General features: G+C 34.9%; 1 protein-coding gene across 11 annotated transcripts in view; it reads left to right on the top strand.

The window, feature by feature from the left end:
* Nucleotides 1-20,577, top strand: part of HDAC9 (histone deacetylase 9) — an 873,646-nt gene that overhangs the window by 204,372 nt on the left and 648,697 nt on the right. For 7 of the 11 annotated variants that reach the window (XM_076006392.1, XM_076006385.1, XM_076006381.1 and 4 more), the window contains exon 3: nt 7,126-7,176. The exons of the other annotated variants lie outside the window; for them this stretch is intronic. In XM_076006392.1, coding sequence (XP_075862507.1) covers nt 7,126-7,176 — 51 coding nt within the window. The remainder of the gene's footprint in view (nt 1-7,125; nt 7,177-20,577) is intronic. 11 annotated transcript variants of the gene reach the window in all.

Raw genomic sequence — 20,577 nt, 5'->3', positions numbered from 1 at the left:
TTATTGGTGGATTTTGTTTCTTTATCCATAAATGGTAATGATGAAAGTGATAATACCTGGCTCATAGGTTTGTTTTGAGAATTAGATTAAAAAACATGTATCAAGTGCCTAGCTCCCTAATTTCTACACTTGTTTCTCAAACTTTCAAGTGCCTGTGAGTCATCTGGGGATCTTGCTAAAATGCAAACTCCCATTCAGTAGGTCTGGGGCTGAGGCCTGAGATTTTGCATTTCTAACAAGCTTTCAATTCCTGTTGTTGGTACTGGTCTAGGCTAGGACCACACTTTGAATACTCAGGTGCTGTACAATATGCATTACTAAGAGCTCAAATATTGTATTAACAGAACATTTCCATTGATAACTTTGTACTGAGTTTGGGGGTATCTGCTAAAATATGCTCATAAGATACATTAAGTATTGAGAAGAATGGCATTTAGAATGTTCTCATAGGGAAATAATGCATTGTTTACTGGTTGCATGCTGCATTGTGACCAAAAATAAATTTGGAGTCCTCCTTGGAATAAGAGTCTATTGAAAAAAAATCACCAATATTAAAAGATTCATATGTGTAGTAGTATATGAAAGATGTAGTTGACTCGTGTGTTTACTTCTAGAAGCCAGATTTTCTTGACTTAAGCAGTAAAAGGTCATGGCTCTCTGATTATTCTGAAAAGTAAATTTATTATCTTGAAACCATTGCTCTTTTTATATTTTGAGGAAAGAATTCCTGAAATTAAGTATGCTGGACTTCTCTCTGATAAATTTGAACCTTAAAATAAGACTTGAGGCCCTGAGAAGAAAAACTGTATGTGGATATCCAGATACTTCTAATGCTGACAAAAATGGCAGAACCAGTGCCTCATGGGAATCTTTCCCAAATGTGTGTTGAGTAACTGGTTCCAGTTTGTCATTGATGGCATGCCCCCTGGTGCTGAATCTGTGTTTCCTGATAACTGCTAAATCAACTGCTGCCTAAAATAATGGCAAGACAGGTGAAAAACCCCTGGCAACCTGTGGAATTGTTGTTCAGGCTGCTGGAACTTTCTGTCTGAAAGAAAATCTATGGTGTTAGACTCCACTCTGTGTTTTATTTCTGTTAGACTGCTTTTGTGCTGTCAAAAGTTCTTCATAAATTTTATCACTCCTCCTTGCGCCAATAACCTAGTATAAATGTCCTTTAAAATGGTTGGTTCTACTTGAAAATTTGCCTGTAAAAGTGGAAATAGGGAGAGAGGGCCTGGCCTACTTAAATTTCAGAAAATATGATAATGGTCCTCTGTAGGAGCTCTGACTAATCATATATTTTTTGATGACATGTGCTTGCCATTGAAACAGCATCAAAGAGAGAGGGGAAGAATCATATCAGAGCCTGGTTCATCCCAACGTCCTGACCTCCTACGGAGGTTTTAGAATGGAATAGTTTTTTCTTAGAGCTGCGGGATATGCCAGCAACTCTTGGATCAGAGGCTTTGATATAAAATAAGGGAGAATTACAGTGGGACTGGAGCTCAGGCCAAGGGATTAATGGAAAGATTATTTTATATGTTTTAATTCTATGGAAAATGCTAAATAAACATCTCACTTTTTAAAAGGATGAAATAGTTTCCCTCAAGCCCACATACTTTGTTCAGCAACCTCATACTTGCCATTTTCAATAACAAATGGAACGCAGATGGCATTTATTGCAGTGGGCTTTCTGTTCAGACAACATAACAAATGAACAACTTTAGTGATTCCCAGAGTCACCTGTAGAGATGGTGAAAATATTTAGAATTCTCAATTCCTATGACATTCATGGAAAAAAAATGCGCTGAGGTGGAGTGTAAGCACCTGGATTTTAAAACTGCTCTATTATAGATTTGAATCAATTCATCATGAGTTAGCAGGTTGCTAGTAAGGAGCATTAACTACTGATAATGGTAGATTCTTTTCTTGAGAGATGAAGGCAGTGCATTATTATAGATAAGGCCTTGCCTTTTGCTTCAAAGAGATCTGGGTTTATGCTTTGGTTCGGTCACTTACTAGTTGTATGAAATATCTCTTTTCCTCTTTCCTTATTTGATAGATGGGGATAATGCACCCTATGTCATAGGGTGGTGAAGAAGATTAAATGTAAGAACATGCATAATGAGTGTACTGCTTAGAACATTATAGGTTTTCTTGCTCCTCAAAGTCTTACCCTTCCTTGAATCAACAGTGTCAGTGTCATCTGGAAGATGCTAGAAATGCAGAATCTCAGGCCCATTCTAGGCCTCCTTGAGGGATTCCTTTGTAAGTTAAAGTGTGACAAGCACCAGTATAAACAAACAGCAAATGCTTGTTAGTGTCATGATTGTTGAGTACTTTTCAGTTCTAAGCTGATCATCTTAAAAACACATGATGATTGAAACAAAAACACTTCATGGTATTTATTTTTTGGTATTTTCTTTTTATTATTTGTACTAACAAGAGTGGTTTCTGTTGCTGGTGAAGATTAGTTTGGAGTTCAGTAAAACTTTCAAAATTGCCTCTCATATCTTAAGTAGCTTTTAGTTATCTCCTTCTTTTTTATGTTTATACATTTAAACATAAACTGTAAGGCCAAAGAAGCAGTTTTAAAAGTAGGCACATTGTATGTACAAATAAAAGCTCATCTAGCAACCAATAAAAGAGAAACTTGTGAATTTTCAGCAAATTCCCAGCCAGATTTTAAAAATCAGATCAAATAACATATTTGGAAACCATGGTATTTGTTGATGCCTATAAATTTAAAAATAAGTCAAACAAATCTGCTATTCTTGCAAAGCTTAAATTTTATGAGTTCCTCATCATTATTGGAATGAGAAATAGCCATTGTAAATGTGCTAAATTTACTTTCTTTATTTGACTTTTAAAACTCACCAATACATTGCTTGTAATTTAGCTCTGACAAAAATACAGAAAGGGCTAAATTTAAGAGGCACTTCTGTTGTGTTCCTTGAGAAAATTTTTAGCCATCCAACTTTGAGAGGAAGGTAAAGATATATTTGTCATCTAGAGTGAGGCTTAAATATTGTTGAAATCATTATTGAAAGCTTTTGAAAAGTTTCTTTGTAAGTATTTAAAATAACAGCATTGCCATGGATAGCAGACAATCACAACATTCACCCGATATTTTGATTTTCTTTTCCTAGAGCACAAACTGAGTGATAAAAGTAATTTTCTTTTTCATGTCCATTTAATAGAATCTATTTTGGTTAGGGTAGCAGGTTTTTGTTGTTGTTGATCAATTTTCAGTTTCAAATTTTAACCTTAACTCACAATATTGGCAACAAAAGATTTTTCTCCCACTCTATAGCCTGAGTTGTTTTGAGACCTGCTACTCACTGTAGGCAGCCTGACTTTTAACAGGCTCATCAGCAAATCTGTGGGAGAAATGTCTTGAAGACTTTCAACCACATTGAGTGAGCATCAAGGATGTTTACAGTAACAGCCTATTCACTTCCTTTTATCTGCTTAGGAGTTTAATTTGGGTTGATCAGATACTTAACTATACTGTATTTTTCTCCATTCTGTGTGCTCCATGGTTAATTTCTCATTAAATCCAGCAAGACTTATGACACCTCCACAAGACTTCGAAATCTGTCTTTAACTTCCAGCTAATGGAGGAGCTTTACTGTCAATGATATGAGCTCATATTTTTTAGGACAGTAATAATGACTGAGGGAATAAAGTCTTTTGCACTGGCTCTGCTGTCCAACCCTGAAAGATTGCTATAGGATCGGTGGCTCTTTAAAGTGTCCCTTGTTGTCAATCACGTTGACTAATCACCGGCAGAGGACTCTCGAATTTGGCAAACTTGGGATTTACTCTAAAAAATACCATTAACTCATGGAACTTGAGGGAACTGTCATTCCTTTTGCTGACTCATTTTTTATTCCTTCATTGTTCCCTGGTATGTGAGGAGAAGGGAGCTCTATTTTGGTAGATATAATTTTTGTCCCTCAGTGAAATTCTAAGTGAACAGATTAAGGCTGACATTTGCTCTCCCTACCATTTTTATTTCTCACCTTAGACATACCTCCCCCACTCTAGTTGTCCCAGAGGTATTGTGGAAGGAGCGCTGAGCTAGGGGGTAAACCTGATTACTGATCCCTGCTGGGCCAATGGCTGTGTGTGTGACCTCAATCAGTCCCATAGCCCTTATGGGGGAACTTTCCAATTGCCCATTTTCCAGCATATTTATCTAAGTCATGCTTGAGAGGAGGAGAGAATAGAGAGAATAAAGGAGATAACTAGCATCGACTGTAAAATTATTCATCTCAGGTTGAACTGTATGCAAATGCCATTTTTGTAGGCCACACAGTTGCATATGATTTGACCTAATAGGTTCCTCCTCTATCCACACCTGAAGGCCTAAGTCCATACATACCTGTGTGTATGTATGGCAAGTTCTGTAGTTGTCTTAAAGATTTTCCTACTCAAGTCAGATCTGGCTTGAGTGTGAATGATAAAGTAGATGGAACTTGTTTTTAGTATTTAAAAATACTTTTCTTTCTGTCTCTTCTCTTTCATATTATTCTCTCTCCTGCCTGGTTAACGCCAGACCTTCAGAACCTTCTTGCTCTTCCTATCCTATCCATTAGTTATCAGTCTCTCTAAGTCTGGCATCTCCCTGCCTGTCTCACAAGTGTTTTTAACACTTATCATCTTCCATGTACTTTGGAGGGAAAGGAAAAGAAGGCACATGAAGATGGGTGAGAAAATGATGACAAACTGAACAACAGGCCATTCTAAACAGACGATATGTCTTCATGTTGCTAAAGATATTTCATTTTAATCACAGAATCATTTTGTAAGCTTTTAAATTTTTTTTGTGTGTGTGTGTGATCATGGAATTATAGGAATAAGAAAATTAAATGGGAAAGTGGTTATTTGACTTAGTTCAGAAATGGTACATATTGGTGAGTTCTGGAAAGATTATTCCTTTATATACTGGGCCTTTTTGAAGGCTCAAATTCCTGTTTGATTTTAGGCAGCACATGAATAATTGCCTTATTAACTTTCCTTCTTTTTTCTGAACTAAGCCAAGTTCCAATCAAATTGTATAGTGTGCCCCAGATGAGATGCGCCCTGGTGCACAATAGAACCATATAAATGTTGGTATCCACTTCTTTTAAATTGGAGAGCTGTAACTTTTTTGTAGCTTTGAATATTTCATTTAGAATTTATATAAAAAGTAGGGCAGAAATTGAAATATTTCTGCTTCCATTATGTATTTGCCTCATTTTCAGGGAGATATTTAACATTTGAAACTAGTTAAATTTATTTTACTCTTCTTTGAGGTGAGAATTCCTTTGAGACGTCTAGTGGAAGAAATGTAGAGCTTTCAAATCACGCAGCCACCCAAGGTTCTTCCTCTTTTATTTGAACCATCTTCTGACAATAACATGCAGAACAATATTATCTATAGGTAACGCTGATATTAAACTTTTCTCTGTAGACTTAGCAGCATTAAACACTGCTCATATGTAAAGTTGCAACATACAGAAAGTTATTTTTTCTAGTATGGCACTTCAGGATTTGAATGTGAGCATCATAATTTGAATTACTCAACTTGTTTCTTTTTCACAATCACAAACTTTGGGCATAGGAGAAAAAGGATTTTTTTTTTTTTTTTTTTTTTGGACATTGAGAAAGAGATATTGAGTGTAACGATCCTAAGCTCTTACAGAGTAGCTGATTTGGGGGGATTACTATATCAGATACCACAGAGTCTAATATCTCTCCAGGAGTATAGTTAGATACATCTTGGGTTTGTCAGTGAAAATAACTTTCAGGGTTTACTTAATGGGGACATGTTTTTGATGCGCTGTGACTCTCATCTCCTACTTACCAAGCGATTATAATTTCCATTTTAAAAGGTTAAATTGTATAGACAGAGGCAGAGTTGTTTTCTGTCTGTTTCATTGTTTTCACTCCTGCTTTTTGCTGGTGTGGACCATGCTGATTGCTGATTGGCTGGGGCATCCACAGTGTTTTTCTGTTAGGGGCACAAGAGGAGAAAGCAGACAGATGGTAGATGATAGTAAACAGGCATTTGAGAACAGGATTGAGGGCAAAGTGTGAGGTTGCTGTAGGAGAGAGAAAAATAGCTAGTCTCAGGATGGAGAAGGAAGCAAGAATAGTGTCCCTTTGGGAGAAAAAAGCTCCAATAAGCATACAGGAAATTTGGGAAAGGATCCACGAGAGGAGAGCAGGGAAGTCTGCTTGGGGAAGAGAATGGGCCTGGTTTAGTGAAGGGTGTCCGGAAGGAGAGAGTATGACAGGGAAAAGAACTCCATAACTAAAGGGTAGATTCCATTTTAAATAATAACGACCATAGGGATGGTTGGCTCACTTCTGGAATGAACAGTGCTATTTATCCTCTCTGAAGTCTTCCTCATCCTAGTAAGTAGCAAACCTAGACTTCTAGTTTCTCAGGCTAAAAACCAAGGAGCTTTCCTTGATCCCTTTCTGTCTCCCAGATTCCATTTCCACTTGTCTTTAGTTCTTATTAGCTCTGCTGTGGAAAATATACCTAGACCCAGGATTATTTCTTATCACCTCCATGGCTAGCCCCCTGGTCCACACCACTGTTCTGTCTCAGCCACATTATTGCAGCAGCCTCGGACTTGATGGCCTAGCTCTTGGCTTTGACCCTTGTTTCTCTGTAGACTGTTCTCAACACGCCAGCTAGAGGGATCTTGATACCCACTTCACTCAGAGTGAAGCTCAGCCCTTCACTGTGTGCTATGAAGCTAAAAGTCAGGTCTTCTTACCTGGAGGCACATTGGAATCCTCTGGGAAGTTTGCATGTTTACAAACATGCCTATGTCTAGGCTGTAACCCAGACCAAACAAATTTGAATCTCGGAATACTTGAGCATTGTATCTTTTAAAAGCTCCCATGTTTTAAGTTTTTGGTAACAACAATGATTAAGGCTGAGTTTCAACTCTTGAATGTCTGATACCTTGCAAGGAAGACCAGGGGGCACCTACCCTCATAACTGTAATAATCTTTTACAAGTCCCAAAATGAATAAATTGCTGGGGAAGCCAGGTGTCTTTGTCTGTTTGGGCATACCATAGACTGGGTGACTTCAACAACGAACATTTATTTCTCACAGTTCTGGAGTCTGGAAGGTGCAAGATCAAGGTGCTGACAGATTCAGAGCCTGGTGAGTACATACTTTCTGGTTCATCGATGGTGTCTTCTCACTTTGTCCTCACATAACTGAAGGGGTGAGGAAGTTCTCTGGGGTCTCTTTTATAAAGACACTAATATCATATTAATTACTTCCCAAAGGTCCCATCTCTAAATACTTTTACAGTGGAAATGAGGCTTCAATATATGAATTCTGGGAGTACATAAACATTCAATATATAGCACCAAAAAACAACACAAGGTAGAGAGAAGTCAAAGAAGTGGAATCCTCCTGGACCTTGAAGGATGGGGAAGATTTTCTCTGAGAGAGAAGGGGAGAAAGTACATCCAAGATGATCTCATTTATTATGGCTCTGAGATGCTAATAGGAAATACACTGATATGATTAAGAGATTAGACTTTTGAATCAGGTAAACCAGGGTTCAAATACTTATGCGAATTTTTAATACTTTACCACTTAGTGGCTCAATTTTCCTATCTTTGAAATGGGCATAATAATAATACCTACCTCATAGGGATGTAAGAATTATCAACTGGTTTTTGGTATATTGCAGGCATTGTAGGGGTATTCAATCATGTTAGCTTTCTATGAAAGCCAATTAGGCATTTCTTTCAAAGAAAATTGAAAGAAATGACTTTAGTGAACTAAAGTCATTCATGGCTTTTGTCAGGTACTGTATACCCTTACTATTCACAATGTAGTTTTCAGAGAAGCACTGTCAGCATAATCTTGCAGTTGGTCAGAATTGCAACATTTAAGGCCCCATTGCAGAAGTATTGAACAAAATCTGCATTCTAAAAAGATCCCCAGATGATTCCTGTGCACAATATATTATTTTTTTCTTTAGAGACAGGATCTTGCTCTGTCATCTAGGCTGGAGTACATTGGTGTGATTATAGCTCACTGCAGCCGCCAGTTCCTGGGCTCAAGAGATCCTCCTGCCTCAGCCTCCTAAGTCTCTGGGATTACCACACCAGGCTAATAAAAATTTTTTTTTTTTTTGTAGAGATGCAGTCTTCATATGTTGCCCAGGCTGGTCTCAAACTCCTGGCCCCAAGCGATCCTCCCACCTTGGCCTCCCAAAGTGCTGGGATGATAGGCATGAGCCACTGCACCCAGTCAAATTTGTATGCACATTCAATTTGAGGAGCATTGCTGTAGAGCATAAACAGATGAATAAGAAATAGCTCTTGCCCTTGCAGAGCATAGAGGTCCCAACAACAACTTTAGTATTTACAGAAATAATTGTAATGCAGGGTATAATGTGGTAAGTGACATGAGCCATCCTCATCAAATGCTAAAAGACAGCAGATTTTTTTCAAGCTCAAATTGAAAATAGTATAAAGTTCCTCTGCTGACTGATAAAATCTGAAATTTTTTAAAGTTAAAATGAGCCCCTTTTTTCTTTCTACTGTCCTCTAATTGTTATAAAACACAGAATTTATCATATATCTAAGTGGAGAGCTAAATTTGTTCATACATGGTAGAGATGATTGACTGCTTAGTATGCGTTGAATCCATTGCCAAAAGAAAAGAAACAGCAAGTACCAGAAGTTACTAAAAATGACCTAATAATTTTGTCTACAACATGAAGTAGACTACCCAGAGAAGGGTCAAGGTTAAGACAAGCATGTGAATGAAAATATTACAATATCTTAATTTTTGATGCTCAGTGCTTTGAAAAGAAAACTCTATTTTTAGATGTAAAAGCAGTAAATGAAACAAAAAATGGCCTACAATTTTCCCTGTTGGCACTATAAACAAAACATTGATTTATTAATTATTCTCCTTTTAATATTAATAGTATGATTTCATCTTGTGAAGGTTATCATTGGAAGTTATTAGAACAGCCAGAAGTAAAGCAATTTAGTGAAAGAAAATGATTAAGTCCCATATAATCACTACAATGTACTTATTATTTTTGGTATTCATTTTACTTTTTGCAATGAGCGTATAAAATTTTCAAGTGTGGGCATATTTCACTTCAATTGTGTGGTAAAAACCACATAGCCTTGTGTAATATGAGCAAAAATAACAATTTGAAGTGTTTTTGTCACTGGCTTTATTAATGGCACAGTCATGCACTGTATAACTAGCAATGTTTTAGTCAACAACAGATTGCTTATGTGACAGTGGTTCCCTAAGATTATGATACAGTATTTTTACTGTACCTTTTCTATGTTTACATACACAAATACTTAGAACTGTGTTACAATTGCTTGCCTGCAGTATTCATAACATTAACTTCCTGTACAAGTTTGTATCCTATACCCTGTAGCCTAGGTGTAGTAGGCTATACCGTCTAGGTTGTGTAAATACATTCCATGTTTGTGCAACGACAAAATTGCCCAATGACTCATTTCCTAGAGCGTATTCCTGTAGTTAAGTGACATATGATTGTATTTCACAAAAGTGAGTAAATTCAGATGGGTTTTGTTCTTGATACAGGTGTAAATAGTGAAAGAATTTTTCAGGTGACAAATTGGACCAATGTGATTCTCATATAGCAGAAGTCAAATTATTCACAGTTAATTGTATTTACTGGATTTTTTTTTTTTTTTAAGTAAATGTAAAGACCTGTATTGTCTTATTTCAGGTTGCATTTTTGCTGGCAAAAATGTTAATTTTTACTTTTCAGAACTTAATTCAAATCAAAATTTCCTACTTGTATATTTCAAATAACTTATACTTGAATAAAATTAACTAAAACAATATATTTGTCTTAGAAATAATGACATTCTTATGACTTTTTACAAATTGTTTGGGACAATAAACTTGGAGAAAGTGTAAGTTGAATAACAGATATTGAGAAGTATTGATGTTATTTACTTGGTTATTTTATGCTCATGTAGTGGATGCTTCACTTCTTTTTAGGAATTACCAGTTCAGAATTCCTCTTCACCACTTAAGTATTTTTAATTTTGTCCCAAACAGCAAAACATGATGGTGTATTTTCCATGCCTGGAATGTAGGGTCTGATAAGGAAGAGGAATATGTTAACAATATATATGTTCCATCTATAACCAAAATGAATGTACATTTTGGATTAGTTATTACTTTTAAATTGTTTGGACTTTTAAATATTCTATTAGGAGGGCTATTTCTGTATGGGGTATATTCTTTTGATGCATGTTAGTCTTTGCAAACTTTCTTTATAGTTATGTTTCCTTTTGTATAGGGTAGAAATTTTTCAGAAGTTTGAGATCTTCATTGGTAAGATTTAGAGGAGAGCTGATATTAGGTAGTCAGTTGACTCATAAAGCCAGTCCAGTTATTCAGGTAAACATGGACCTTTCCCCTGAGTGCCCTATTTTCCATCATTTTACCATTATGATTTTGGATGCCTTAAGGCATTTATAAAAGTGATTAAGTGTTGAGGGAATTTTTTTTTACAGTTCCCATTTGCTACTGACTCAAAATCTATATAGATATATTGTATATGTCTATAAATGAATTCTTACATTGATTTTTATTTGAATTGATTTTACTTTTGACTGATTATTTACTGGACTAACTTCATTTAGTAAGGAAATATCTCTTTTTCATTTTTAATTAATGCATGGAGGGCTTATATGATGACAAATAATTGTTTTTTGGAAGTAAACTCATGTCATGAAAAGCAGATGTTATAAATTAAATTTAATTTGGTAAATAAAGTGTTATTATTTTTAGTTTACACTTCATAGCCTAGATATAATGGCTGGAAAATATAATGCTATAATGTAGTTCATTCATGATAATAACCACATTTTTCAGTAAGTACTTGTTTGAGCTATATGAACTGCTGATAATTGATCATTTCTGACCTACAGATATGGCTGTTGCATATGAGTCAATCTATTATAATACTAAAAGCTAAAAACATGGAATGTTAAACTAATTAAAACAATTACAAAACAAAACATGGATTGAGTTACATTTCATTTGAGTTGGAGGTTTTTATGCTTAAAAAACAGAAAAACAAAAAGAAAAACATTTCTGAGGAAATCATTGTTTTTATATCATTGTATCAATGTGAAAAAGCTAATTAAAACTATTACTAACCAGAAAATTAAAGGTAAAGTCAAAGAGCCTATACCAACCAAAGTTGGATAAATGGCAAAAAATAATATAGATAAATTACTCAGAAATGATTTTCTATTTCCTAACATCAAACTCACCAACTTCCTGATTTTAATTAATGAAGAACAACTTTTTGGTTATTTTAATCTGCTTTTGGTACTGACTTCCTTTTTTATTGTTATAGGACTAGATGAAATAATAACATCACTTTGCTCCTTTTTAAAAGAGGAGGTTGGGTTAAGAGTGTTTTAAGGTACCTTTCAGCAAGAGGCTGCCATACAAATAGGAAAAATCTAACATAGTTTAAAGAATATTTTTTAAGTAGTAATTATGCTTGGAAAACTATGGAGTGGAAATGAGATGTGTTTTAGAAACCTCTTTGCTTTAGCTCTTTCTTTTTTAAAGAGCTCATTAAAATAAAATGAAATTTTAAAAACTTAAACCATGACTGTTTTTCTCTTTGAACTTTATTTCCTGTTGAAATTGGAATGAAAAGCACATAGTAACTTAAGAGTGTTAACAGGAGAGACTGGCTTTCCTCCAGGACTTTTTGCAAGGTGACATTGCCTTTATTAATTTATTTATTAAAAGTACCTTCTATGTGTTGGGGTCAGGACTCACAGTTTCCAGGGTGTGGACCTTAGCAATGGAGATCCAGACACTTATTTGGTTAGCATATTGGGGCTAGAGCTTTTGTGCAGGGACAGGTTTGCAATCACCAAACTCATGAGATATTTATGTATAAACCAAAATGATTAAATGTATTGGTTTACAGTAAGAATTCTTTGCTCCAAATAATTTGAATATTTATGTAAATCTAGCCCATGATGAGTCACTGAAAGTTACTCTAAAGGAAAAATCACATTATAATTAGAAGGTCATGTGGTGTTTGTCCTTAATTTTGCTAATATAGTATATCGTATTTATTTTATTGATTTACATATGTTGAACCATCCTTGCATGCCTGTGATAAATCCCACTTAGTCATGGTGAATGATCTCTTTAATGTGTTGTTGAATTCAGTTTGCTAGTATTTTTTTGAAGATTTTTGCATCTATGTTCACCAGGGTTATTGGCCTGTAACTTTCTCTTCTTGTAGTGTCCTTGTCTGACTCTATTGTCAGTCTCATGCTGGCCTCATAAAAAGAGTTTGGAAGTATTCCCTCCCTTTTAATTTTTTGAAAAAGTTTAAGGAGGATTGGTATTAGTTCTTTAAATGTTTGGTAGAATTCAATGGTGAACCTATCAGGTCCTAAATTTTCTTTGATGGGAGACTTTTTATTATTGATTCAGTCTCCTTACTCATTATCAGTCTGTTCAGACTTTCTGTTGATTCCTTATTCAGTCTTGATAGATGCATGTTTCTATGAATTCATCCATTTCTTTTAGATTATCCAACTTGTTGGTGTATAACTGTTCATAGTAGTCTCTTATGATGCTTTGTATTTCTGTGGTATCAATTGTAACGTCTCCTCTTTCATTTCTGATTTTGTTTGAGTCATCTCTCTTTTTCTTTGTTAGTCTAGATAAAGTTTTGTTGATTTTTATTAAAGGGTACAAAGTTTCAGTTAGACTGGATTTAGTGATTCAGTTTTAGTGATTGATTGCACTGCATGATGACCATAGATAATAACGATGTATTATATTAATATATTTCAAAATTGCTGAAAGGATAGATTTTTAATGTTCTTACCACAAATAAAATGGCAAGTTGGTGAGGTGCTAGATTTATTAATGAATTTTATTGAATCTTTCTACAGTGCATACATAGATCAAACATCACATTGTGCTGCATAAATATACACAATTATTATTTATCAAATAAAAATAAATAAAAATTATAGTTAGAGGGCTACTTGGTGAGAATGAGCTTAACAATAAGTAGAATGATTATCAATTTAAAAAAAGAAATGGCATATCTATGGAAAAAAAAAGCTGTACAGAGGCCGGGCGCTGTGGCTCACGCCTGTAATCCTAGCTCTTGGGAGGCCGAGGCGGGCGGATTGCTCAAGGTCAGGAGTTCAAAACCAGCCTGAGCAAGAGCGAGACCCCATCTCTACTATAAATAGAAAGAAATTAATTGGCCAACTGATATATATATAAAAAATTAGCCGGGCATGGTGGCGCATGCCTGTAGTCCCAGCTACTCGGGAGGCTGAGGCAGAAGGATCACTCAAGCCCAGGAGTTTGAGGTTGCTGTGAGCTAGGCTGACGCCACGGCACTCACTCTAGCCTGGACAACAAAGTGAGACTCTGTCGCAAAAAAAAAAAAAAAAAAAAAAAAAAGCTGTACAGAGGATGAGTATGGTGGCTCATGCCTATAATCCTAGTACTTTGGGAGGCCAAGGCGGAAGAATTGCTTGAGGCCAGCAGTTTGGGACCAGCCTCAGCAAGAGTGAGGTCCCATCTCTACAAAAAATAGAAAAATTAGTCAGGCATGGTGGTGTACACCCATAGTCCCAGCTACTTGGGAAGCTGAGGCAGGAGAACCACTTGAGCCCAGGAGTTTGAGGTTACAGTGAGCTATGATGACATCACTGCACTCTAGCCTAGGCAACAGAGTGACCCCCGTATCAAAAAAAAAAAAAAAGTGAATGGACTAAATTGTATGATTTAATATTTGATGATATTTGACTCTGAAATCCTGATGCCTCCATTTCCACAAAATTTATGTATCTGTCAGAGGGACCACGTTGCTCAAGGCTGTGGTCCAAAATGTACTTTCCATTGACAGCGATTGGACACAGATTATGTCTTTTGAAGCCTTCTTTTTCTTTTCTCCATTTCACATTACACTCTCTTTACAACCTTAGTATTTCATGTAAGCCTACTAACCCAACTCTCTAGCTTAATGCCTTGTCCCCTAAGGTGTTCAGGAAACGTTTAGTTATTTGATACTACCATGTAGCTAGCTACAACATTCTTAACTATTATTGCTTTGGAAATAGTATATATGCTACTTCTAAGTTACTTTGGGTGTATTTTATTGCTTCATTCTAAGATTCTGTGTGAGTGTGTTTATGTGTTTTCTCACATGGGGGAGGATAATGGGAAGACGTGATACCCACCTCCTATATTTTGATTCTTTAGAAAAATAAAAACTTTCTGAATATATTATTTTGAAAAAGTTTTAATTGTGCTTATCGATCTTTTCTGCTTGCCAAATAAATATTTAGATTGTGAAGATTCTTTCTAGAGACAAGTCTCAAAACGGAATGAAACTCAGAGCATCCCTAATTCTTCATGGTTATTGAATCTCTTTGAGATGATATTAGTATATCTCTATTGGGGGGAGCTACTTTTTAGGTACTTGGAGGTCATATTTCAAACACTTAGGCATTTGCCAGATATCTGAAACTTCTTGTTGGTTCTAGTCTAATCTTCACTAAATGGATGATTTTTCTCTTCTGAAACTGTTGTTCCACTATTGAAATTAATGCATGTATAAGATATCTGGTCTGTAAATAGAAAATATATTTTTAATATTTTGCCATAATCCCCAAAGACATTAGGCTGCAGTGTTGACTAATGGGTTGAAAATGATATTAACTTCAGAAGAAACAATGAGAATTAATCTCTTAGAATACTTCTAAAACCACCAACTTCTGTTTTTTATTTTATATTTCTATACCTCGGGGGAAAGAAAACCCAAACTATTTCCCCTTCACTCCCTCCCCTTTTTCTAAAAATAATTCACTTTTGGTTTGTTACCCTATAACACATGCCAAAATTCAGCCCAGAGTGAATTTTTGTAGCCAACTTAGAACCCCAAAATAGAAACTGCTGACAGTTCCTTAAATACAGTAACACTGGCAGGTGCCTTGGTAATAAATTCACAAGCTTAGAATCTACAAAACAATAAAGTTATGCAAATTGGAGCTTGTAGGAAGAATAATCTGAAACAAATGGTAAAGCAGTAAGTTTAGCATCGTGGCATCCTGGTTTTTCTAATATAAGGCAAATAACCCTGAGGAGAATCAGGGAAATTTAAGATCAAGAAAGTTTACACAAACATGTAGTAATATGTGAGTACAGTTTGATCCATTAATAACTGAATTCTCTGTTGCCACAACCATAAACAGAGATGAGGAACTGATCATAGGTTTTCCATTTCAGGTATAACTATCAAAAGATAAATGGAAAAAAAAGAGACCTAACTTTATTGAAGTTATCAGAGTTGCTTTCTTTTCATTGTTCCTTCAGCACCATTCCCATCAGTCATATTCAGATTAGTTGTTTAATTTTAGTCAAACAATCAAGCATGTAATACATTTATGAATTCCATTTATTTTAAATATCTTCACTTAATTCTCTTTTACTTTTGTTATTAATCTCTGATATGGCATAATGGAAAGTTGTGGGATTTTTTTAATAAAAAGAAAAAAATGGTATGTTCAGTTAACTTATTTTTAGGAAATGCGTATTTTTAATTAAAACTTAAAATAGCTCTAATAATCTCAGGCAAGAATAGAGCTGAGGAATATGGCATTATCTTTTATTAGGTATATGGTAAAATGTAACTTTTTGATCTTATACTACTGCTTGCAGAATGGAACACAATTTTTTTTTCTTTTTTTTGTTTTTATCAACTTTATGTAACTCCCAAAGAAGTGCAAAGTGGCTATTATATGTATAAGAGAAATATATTAGACTAAAGATTATTTTAAGTATAATAAATTAATCATGCTATTTGGGATGAAGAAGTAGTGAACTATGACAAGTTTGTTAGGTTCAGGGGCCATAATTGCCCTTTTAAATGCTATATTCCATTACCTACCATTGTTCTCTGGCCCTTAATAGATTCTCAAGAGATATTACCTAAAATAAAAAACAATATCATTTGCAAACTCAGGTTCTCAAAAATTGAGTTCAGTGACACAGTGTGTTTACTTATGCAAAGCATTTTAGGAAACGGGGATGAATGGGTAAAGAAGCATTAAGTGAGATGCTTAGATCACAGAACCAGGACTGGACCACAGATACTAGGTTTGTGTCAAGCTCAGTACACTTTCCACAGCAGTATATACCAGTCATTCAAATGTTTAAGTTTGTTTAAAACAGTGCCATATATTTTCTTTGGAATTTTAATTAAAATTTTTTGTAGAAGAAGAATGAGTAATTCATACAGATACTTAATAATTTCCTTGATTATTTTCTCACTTAAACATTTTTAAACTAACAGGCAAGATATGCTCGTGGAAACAAGGTTGACCAAAAAATACTATAAAGTGGCTTCAAAATAGCAAATATTTTTCCAGTGTATTAATAAAAGCATATATTTATCTCCATTCTTTCCAGAAACTCCATTAAAGTAACCATAAAGATTTAAAGTATAAACCCACAGGAGAAAGATAATAAGAGAGGAGATCATTGTAAAGGAGGAATGTCAGCAAATGTTTGGAAAATGTGAGAGGGTAGAATAGTTAGTCACCGTGGAGGAAACTCAGTGTGTATAGGGAGAGTGACATTGAGAAGCAAGCTCTTTTGCTCCCTGAAACTCTAGAAGGTCCAGAGATTACAGATGGAGAGGAGGTTATGGGCTGAATGTAATAGTTGGTTGAAAGATATGTCTAAATAACAGATCACTAGGTCACTCCTTTCCCCTCCTTGCATCACCACCCTATACACTTAGGAGGCAACATTTCTTCTTGTCCAGCAGTGTTGGAGAAGTTGATTATTGGAAGAAATTAATCCACAGATTTTGAGAATTTCAGACACCAGTGATATGGGAAGCTGGAAGTGAGGAATGGGATTGATAAATAAGGTATTAGGTGAAAGTCTACATGTTGAAAGTGAGAATTGTCAGCTTACTTCCCACCTGCCAGCTATCTTTCAGAAGAACTTCCAACCCTAAAAACCTTGAAAACAGGAAGAAGAAAAGAGGAACTTGAAAGAAATACATTTACTACAGGGAGCAGAAGAAAAATTAAAACAATTTAACAATACCTTCAGAGAAAGAAATAAAAGAATATGTTATATCAAGAAAGAGGATATTGTTTTTGTTCAACTATAATCCTTTTTCTCTGGCTTGGACTCAATTCTTCTTCTTCTTCTCATTCTTTCTTTCTTGGACTCTGTTGCTCTCTCCTTCTCTTAATCCTACACTGTTTTTATGCCACCAACAATTTAAGTTCCAATCTTGTGGCTTTTTTCAGGAGGTAGGCCTATGACTAAGAGATCCCATCTTCCAATTCTTCTGGATTGCTCATTGTCATGTTCCAAGGTTAGACCAGGCCCATGACAGTCTTGATAAAGATAGATTTGCTGTTCACCCTAGTCCAGTGCTGGGAAGGTAATAGGCCACTCTCTCATTGCCTTAGCCTGTAAAAGTCTACTGGAGCCTGGAAGAGGAAAAGAGTGAGAATGAGACATCTTTAACATTAGACATCTCTAAAATGTCTTAAAAAATTAGTGGGGAAAGCAGACTCATTCTCAGAGTAATAATGGGTGGTAATAGATGCCAAACTAGTGTTTATCTTTCTAAGAATGCTTAGAATGTTTTTTTCATAGAGGAAGTAAAGAAGAAAAGGGCAGGATGATGAGCCATACCATACATAGTACAGTACAGACCATATCTTTCCCCATCTATCAGCAGAAGTGATGAATAGGGAAGGTATCATGGCAGCCGCAGTGGTAGGGGAGGGAATTTTATGTTTTGGAGGCTAATCCATATATAAGGAGCAAGCATAAGATATGAAAAGAATGGAAAAACAAATGCCACATATACTCACCATTAAATTGGTACTAATTGATCAACATAAATTTGCACATATGGGAAGTAACATTCATACGGTGCTGGGCAGGTGGGAGGGGGGAGGAGGGGATGGGTAAAATCCACACCTAACGGGTGCAGTGTGTGATGTCTGGGGGATAGGCACACTTGTGGGGTGGTGCAAAGGCAATTTATGTAACCAAAGCATTTGTACCCCTGTAATACTCTGAAATTAAAAAAATAAAAAATTTAAAAAAGGATATGAACTAGTATATTTCAAAAGGTATTTTAGCTACAGATTTATTAGTTTGCAATTTTTTAATTTGTTTATTTTATTTTCCAGGATGTAGCACTAATGATATTATATAGTTATAAAATATTTAGTTTAAAACAATAATTTTATGTTTTTTTTTCTTAAGAAAACTTAGAATGCATCTTCTCTCTTCATAGTGACTAGAGATCAAATTTCACTCAAGTACTTGCTAGATATCGGGCCTTGGACAAATATTTTAACCTCTTTTGCTTCAGTTTCCCATCTGTAAAATGGAAATAATAATGTCACATAACATTCTGTATCAGGTCCAATAGCTATTATTGTTACTGGTATTATTATTATTATATTATTATAAGCATTTTGGCTTAGTCTCATTTTAACTCCTCCATGAGATTTTTTGCCTAGATCTGATTATCCATGTATTATAGCCTAGCCTTTCTTTTTACTGCTCATGTTTTCACATTAAAACCCTTACCCAAATGCAGTCTGCATTACATAGATACAGAGAAGGAAACAAGACACTGGGCAGTGAATCCCGTAAAGAGAACACTGTTAGTATATTGTCCTCTTGGTTGTAAATAACAATGTCTTCATTTTAACATAGGTACTTTCACAATAGATGTATGTAAAATTGTCTCTATATTTTAAAGAATAAATGGATAGAAATGTGGATGCAATCCTAGCCATTTGAATGAGATTTAATTATTATTGTTGGTTTAATCTCATGTTAAATATTTCTAAAAAGTATTCTTCAAGTTAAGGATGTTTATTATGAAATTTCATTATGTTAATATCATGTGTTGTAAGATGACAAAGTATTGCCCCTATTTACTCCTCATCTGTTTTCTTCTCCTCATCTGAAGCCAAGTGAACATTAAGTTCTTGTGGATGTATTTCTTTAAAAAGTAGTGGTGTCATGTCACGTACTGTCATTATTTAAAAACTGTGACATTCTGACAGTGTGTCAGAAAAAATGGTCGCTGTGTGAAATTTACATGCCTAGGTTTGCAACTAAAACTAATTTTGTCAAGGAATATTTTATAATTACAATTTAAAGGATTGTATAATTAAAGTAAAATTAGCTCTGCATGTGCCTAGAAACATAATTTCTTAATGCTTTTGTTAGTTTTTGTCCAATGGCATTATATTTTAATAAATTTATTTCAGGAATAGTGACAGAGTAAGATTATTTTCCAAAGAGTTGCAGTTATTTGGAGGAATCCATGAACAACTTATTATATGAATTATTTTCACATTAATTTGGTGACCTTTCAAAGAGGAACAGAAAAATTAACCAACTTTCAAATGCCTGCCCCCCACTGTCTTGTACTTCTGTATTTTATTTATAGCAGAGGAAAACCTTTCTTCATTTCTTCCTGTCAGCTGTGCTGAGGCAGTTCTACTTAAATTGGATAAAAGAATCTACAAAATACACTTTAGCACTTTGAGTTAGTTTCTGTTAAATACTCTGAGTAAGATGATTATCTTTCTAGCTAAATTGACTGCATGGTTCCATGATAAAGGTATAACATTCCTATATAACACTTTTAAAACATCCCTCAATAAAGGGTATTTATTTTTACATAGTAACTTTGTACAAGTATAATGAATATTTTTTATGTTTGCATTCTAATGTTAGAATAATGTAAGTTCTTAGTTCCCTGATCTAACTTTTCTTACAAAGGGACTTTCTCAGGCCAGTCTGATCATCTTGCAACAGTGTAAGACTTATGGAGTGAGTAGTTCTATAATCACCTTCATGACCATTAGTCAGAAATCTTAGTCGCCATATTAGAAAGGTTTCATTATTGCATGTATTTGAAGGGGCCTGTTTAGGAAGCAACTGGACATATGCTACTACATTCAAGCAACTGGACATATGCCACTACATTTCATACTATTTATGAAACCATTTCCCTTTCTGAAAGTTGAAGGAGATGGGAAAATGCCATCTATTAATATTTTTGTTAATATTTTTGTGTAGAGATTAAATAAGTGTGAACAATGGATAAACCACTTAACTTCTCTGGACTTCAGTTTTCTCATCTATTAAATAAAGATATTTCTATCTTCCCTGGTGAGCTCACAGAGTTTTTAAAAAGAGATAATCAATGTGAAAATGCTTTGAAAAGTATAGAGCATTATGGAAGTATAAGGGCATTAATATTTTTCACTATTATTATCTGGAAGTACAACAGACTTAATCACCTTTATTCTGGTAAACATGAGGGAAATAGAAAATTATTATGTTTAAGGTAATTCATATCTAAGAAGTAGAACTAGAATGTGCACAGGCCTACAATGACACAATGTATATTATATATAATCAATTGCATATGCAGGAACAATTTACCATGTTGGCAAA

Source organism: Microcebus murinus, chromosome 9 (genome assembly GCF_040939455.1).
Source record: "Microcebus murinus isolate Inina chromosome 9, M.murinus_Inina_mat1.0, whole genome shotgun sequence".
NCBI classification, from domain to species: domain Eukaryota; kingdom Metazoa; phylum Chordata; class Mammalia; order Primates; family Cheirogaleidae; genus Microcebus; species Microcebus murinus.
The sequence above is the reverse complement of the archived record's forward strand: the minus strand, read 5'-3'. Positions and strand labels throughout refer to the sequence as shown.